This window comes from Lucilia sericata, unplaced genomic scaffold (genome assembly GCF_015586225.1).
Source record: "Lucilia sericata isolate MDLA Ls3-8-SP2 unplaced genomic scaffold, ASM1558622v1 Contig004088F_arrow, whole genome shotgun sequence".
Taxonomy (NCBI): Eukaryota; Metazoa; Arthropoda; class Insecta; order Diptera; family Calliphoridae; genus Lucilia; species Lucilia sericata.
The window spans coordinates 1,174-7,150 of record NW_023997139.1 but is presented as its reverse complement, the minus strand read 5'-3'; the positions used below and the strand labels follow the sequence as shown (position 1 = coordinate 7,150).

Below are 5,977 nucleotides of genomic sequence, written 5' to 3'. Positions count from 1 at the left end.
TGTAAAATCATTATAAATTTAGTAAAATTACTTTATTTTAAAATATTTTTAAAATTTGACAAATCCCAGACTTTTTATAATAAGGGTAATTTTTGCCCACATTTTGGGAATTCAAAATGTTTGTTTTTATACATAAAAATGTAGTAAAATTACATTACAAAGCAAAAATTCGAGAAAATTTTCAAATTCCCAACCGAGTTTTACTAAAATCCCAGAATTTTTTATTGAGGAAATTTTTTCCCCTTATTTTGGGAATTCATAATTTTGGTTTAAAATCATTAAAAATAAAGTAAAATTGCGTTATTTGTAAAAATTTTTGAAATTTGCCAAATCCCAGAAATTTTATAATGAGGGAATTTTTGCCTACATGTTGGGAATTTAAAATTTTTGTTTTTTCAACATTAAAACTTAAGCAAATTAGAGATATTTGTTAAAATTTTGTGAAATTTGCCAAATCCCAGGATTTTTATAATGTGGGAGTTTTGCAAAACATTTTGGGAATTTGAAATTTTTGTATTAACTTAAAACAATGATGCCAACTGTGTGTTTTTTTTTTCGCTGTTAAGCTGATATTAGGTGTTTTTTATGATTTTTTAGTGTTCTTTTATAATTTATCCTTAAATAATGTGGATTTTTTTTATAATTATTAATTATATGTTTAATTTAATAGGAATTAGGTGTTATAGGACGTAATTGGAATAGTTGATTTTTTAATAAATTTGAAATTTATGGTTTATATAGTAGTAAATAACAAGTGTTTAACAAAGTTTGTTGGTAAATTTCTTGAGGATTTTTAAGATTTTTGTTTTTACAATAAAACCTTAAATATGCTTGAAAAATATGTAAGGTTGTGGTTGTTGTATGTCATATGTAGTGAGTGAGTGGAACAGAAAATGAGTTGAAAAATAATTTTAATTTTTTTTTTATAAAATATATTTAAAAATTTTACAAAAATATTTATAAAAAGAGATTTTTTTTTGTTTAGAGGCCGAATGTTATTTAAAAATTAAACTTAAATTAGGATTTGAAAAATAATTTCTTTTACTCAAAATTTCCCGGTTTAATAAAAAACCTTAAGTTTAAGTAAAAAATGGGGAAAATTACAAAAAAAAAACTTATTGATGTTGAAAAAAACATCAAAACTTTTTTTAAAATTATAAAAAATCGGCACCATTTTTCTTCGTGACTTAAAACTAATACAAAAAAAGGTGCTTGTCTATATATAAAGTGTGTCGTCAAACTATAAACTCTATTGCTGCGCTTGCATTTTGGCCTGCATATGGGCCAACATTTCTTGCATGCGCCTTAGCTCGGCCTCTTTTTCCTGTAATATTCGATCCTTTTCATTCAAAACATTGTTCACCACTATTTGGGTGGGTACTAGGGAATCACGTTCGGGTTTAATGCCATTCTCCTTGCTCTTAATGCCCTTGGCCAAACGATCCGAACGATAGTTTTCATAGTGCACTTCCTGGGTAACCTCCTGCAGGTCTTGCATATGGGTTCTAAAATAAAAAGGTTCTTAAATAAAAAAACAAATCCTTTTAAATTTTCTCTTACTCACATTAACATGGTTCTCAATTTGATAAAATCACAATGTTCTGGATTTTCCACTTCCACCACACCCCAAGGATATAAACGTCCTCGCACTTTTTTGCCCTTAACCTCGAGTAAAGTATTGGCACCACATACCGCAAAAGGCACAGCGGCTTTGAGCTGTTTAACCTGCTCTTTATAGTCTTCATCTTCATCGGAATCACAATCAGGCAGTGGATAGATTTTAATGCCATGATCTTCTATTTCCTGCATAATGCGGCATTTTAAACGTAAAATTTCCTTTTTAGTCAAACAATCGGCCTTAGCAATGACGGGCACTATATTGACTTTAGAGTGTAATTTTTTCATAAATTCCACATCCAAGGGTTTTAAACTGTTGAAACAAATAAAAAAATATTATTAAAAATTTCCCCCACATTTTGGGAATTTAAAATTTTGAGTTAAAAATCATTAGGACATAAAGAAAACTACCTTATTTGTAAATATTTTTGGAAAATTTGTAAAATCCCAGCATTTTACTTGAGGGAAATTTTTCCCTCTTTTTGGGAATTCAAAATTTTGTTTTGAAATCACCAGAAATCAAGTAAACCTACTTTCTATAAACAAATGTTTGGAATTTAGCAAATCCCAGAACAGAATTTGATAAGGAAATTTTTGCCCACTTTTTTGGGAATTTGAAATTTGGGTTTAAAATCACCAGAAATCAATTGAAATGACTTTCTATATACAATTTTTTAAAATTCAGCAAATCCCAGAATTTTAAAATTAAGGTAATTTTTTAAAACTTTTTTGGAATTCAAATTTTTTGGTTTAAAATCACTAAAATTGTTTCAAAACTGCGTTATTTCTCAATATTTGTAAAAGATTTTCTAAAATCCCACAATTTTAAAAAGAGGGAATTTTTGCAAACTCTTTGGGAATTTAAAATTTATGTTTAAAATCAATAAAAATTAAGTAAAATTATTTTGTTTATGAAAATGATAGAATTTTAGCAAATCCCAGAATATTAAAATGAGGGAATTTATGGTAACTATTTTAGGAATTCAAAAATGTGGGTTTCAAATCACTAAAATAGTTTCAAAACTGTTTTATTTCTCAATATTTGTAAAAAATTTGCTAAAATACCACAAATTAAGTTGAGGGAATTTTTGCCCACTTTTTGGGAATTTAAAATTTTGGTTTAAAATCAACAGAAATTAAGCACAATTACTTGCATTATAAAAATTTTTGAATTTTGAGAAATCCCAGAATTTTAACATGAAGGAATTTTTGACAATTTTTCAGGAATTAAAAATTTTAGGTTTAAATCACTCAAATTTAACTCAAACTATATTAATTGTAAATATTTTAGAAAAAAATTTTAAAATCCCTAAATTTTATTTGAGGGAATTTTTGTCCACTTTTTGGGAATTAACAATTTTGGTTTAAAATCTCTTTTTTTATGAAAATTTAAATCTTTAAAAATTTTTTAAACCGCTATTTTTGTTAATATTTATAAAAATTTTGCTAAAATCCCACAATTTTACTTGAGGAGATTTTTGTCAACTTTTTAGGAATTTAAAATTTTGGTTTTAAATTCCTAAAAATTAAATAAAATTATTTTCTATATAAAAATTTTTATAATTTAGCAAATCCCAGAACTTTAATTGAGAAAAATTTTCCCAAAATTTGGAAATTTCTAAAATTTTGTTTTAAATCTCTATATTTTCTCTTACCCATGACCAAAAGGTGATATAAAATAAAAACAACAGTGTATACGATTGTCCACAATATTGCGTCGATTCAGACCGCTTTCATCGCGCAAAAAACGTTCATACTGTTCATCTATATACTCCAATATGGCACTAAAACTATCACCATTATCGATGGCATCACCAAAACCGGGTGTATCCACCACCGTCAAACGCAGTTTTACGCCTCTCTCTTCGATTTCTACTGTGGAAGCTTCCAATTTGACAGTTTGTTTTTGTTTTTCTATGGCATCGGGTATAATACGTTCCGGATACAGATCTGTTAGGAATAAACTATTCACTAAAGTTGATTTACCCAAACCCGATTCACCCACTACCATTAAGGTGAATTCGAAACCTTTTTTCACTGATTTACGATGCACCTGATTGGGTAGATTGGCAAAGCCCACATAGCCGGGGGTTTCAATGCTGGAAAACTAAAATAAATAGAGAGAAAAAAAAAATAAAAATCTTTAACAAACAATTAATCAAGTAATTTTCTTAATTTATTTTTCAAAACAGCAGACGGGAAATGCAGGTGTTGCTACGTCGCCGTCACACCCCTTTTCATTTCTAGCTCCCTTTTGACTGAAACGTGATAACACTTCTAATGTATAACATATTGAAAAGAAAACACACACATGCTCCCGTGTGGTTTGGTTGACTTTTGTGGCCAGAGCGCACCACAGGTACACCAACCTTCTCACTCACCTAAATCCACCTCTTTACAACTGTTAGTATTTAAAGGTGTTGGGTTTTATTAAGAAAAGGAAAAAAATGAAAAAGAACTGAAGTAAAACAATAAAAAAATAAATAAACAACGTTTCTTTTTCAACCATCAGAAAGACAGACAAATTAATGCAATTTTTTCCCCAGTTTTTTTTTTTGAAAAAGAAACGTGTGCTGTTTGTGTTAAACAAATAAGAAAACGTTATAATGGAGGGTTTTAATGGTGCAATAACACACAGAACCCATCCAGCTATATGCCACAACAGTAAAGGAGAAAATTATAAATACTCATTCATAATTATCAAAGAAAATTTGGTAGTAGGAACTTCAAGGCCTTTTACATTATAGGTAGCATTTACCCTGCAACAGTCTGGGGTGAAACCTTCCAAATCCTTAGTACTGGAAAATCGCTGCTTGCCGTTTTCTCTTCGTTATCCTGAACCAATTCTTATCTTCGATCCATCAGTGAGTAAAGTAAAACTTCTGTAATTGATGGACTTGGCATTATAGTCTTTGCCATCTGAAAAAGTTCTTATAATACTTGTTTCAACTTTTCAAAAACCTAAATCGGCCTGTATTCATCTTCGACCTAATCGGTATCTCTATTGGGGATGCTCTTTGAATGTAGTTTCTCAATTTTCCTAATGATGAAATTATTATAATTCAGCAAGACCTTTATAAGAAGCGTTTTAAAAGGCTTCAGTTTAGATGATCATAAATTTATAATCTGTTTCAGTGTCACAGTCAGAGGAGCTGTTCGAGCTAAACGCATGGGGTTTCATAGAAGACACCGGTCAAAGTTCAAAGTAGAGAATAGTTTGACATAACAGTTGGCCGTTGATAACAATGAAGACCTTCGATTCTGCTAAGGCATGGATACTATGTGACTTTAGGGAGTTCTAACGAAAATTTGGTTTGTCGGATTTCATGGTTACGGATATGATTTTATTAGACTACAGCTAACAAAGTTTCTGGGAGTTTAAAAAGTCGGAAATTAGGTTACCAACGTTATAGAAACAGATGAAACCACGAGTTTCGTCAAATTATACCATTTGATGAAAACATTTAGAAATTTGGGGGGGGCCAAGAGAGGGGGGAGGGGCAAAGGGGAGCGAGCAGCGAGCGAGCGAGCGAGCGAGCGAGCGAGAGCGAGCGAGCGAGCGAGCGAGCGAGCGAGCGAGCGGGCGAGCGAGCGAGCGAGCGAGCGAGCGAGCGAGCGAGCGAGCGAGCGAGCGAGCGAGCGAGCGAGCGAGCGAGCGAGCGAGCGAGCGAGCGAGGCGAGCGAGCGAGCGAGCGAGCAGCGAGCGAGCGAGCGAGGAGCGAGCGAGCGAGCGAGCGAGCGAGCGAGCGAGCGAGCGAGCGAGCGAGCGAGCGAGCGAGCGAGCGAGAGCGAGCGAGCGAGCGAGCGAGCGAGCGAGCGAGCGAGCGAGCGAGCGAGCGAGCGAGCGAGCGAGCGAGCGAGCGAGCGAGCGAGCGAGGAGCGAGCGAGCGAGCGAGCGAGCGAGCGAGCGAGCGAGCGAGCGAGCGAGCGAGCGAGCGAGCGAGCGAGCGAGCGAGCGAGCGAGCGAGCGAGCGAGCGAGCGAGCGAGCGAGCGAGCGAGCGAGCGAGCGAGCGAGCGAGCGAGCGAGCGAGCGAGCGAGCGAGCGAGCGAGCGAGCGAGCGAGCGAGCGAGCGAGCGAGCGAGCGAGCGAGCGAGCGAGCTAGCGAGCGAGCGAGCGAGCGAGCGAGCGAGCGAGCGAGCGAAGCGAGCGAGCGAGCGAGCGAGCGAGCGAGCGAGAGCGAGCGAGCGAGCGAGCGAGCGAGCGAGCGAGCGAGCGAGCGAGCGAGCGAGCGAGCGAGCGAGCGAGCGAGCGAGCTAGCGAGCGAGCGAGCGAGCGAGCGAGCGAGCGAGCGAGCGAGCGAGCGAGAGCGAGCGAGCGAGCGAGCGAGCGAGGAGCGAGCGAGCGAGCGAGCGAGCGAG

The 5,977-nt window shown here is 36.1% G+C and overlaps 1 protein-coding gene across 1 annotated transcript; it reads right to left on the bottom strand.

The window, feature by feature from the left end:
* Positions 1–1,104: 1,104 nt before the first annotated feature.
* On the bottom strand, positions 1,105–3,724 carry LOC119615097 (septin-1; the record flags this gene model as incomplete). The annotated part of the gene is made up of 3 exons (XM_037971168.1): positions 1,105–1,505; positions 1,565–1,930; positions 3,273–3,724. Coding segments are annotated over 3 exons (1,074 nt in total), but the record flags the coding sequence as incomplete, so codon positions are not given.
* Positions 3,725–5,977: the final 2,253 nt, after the last annotated feature.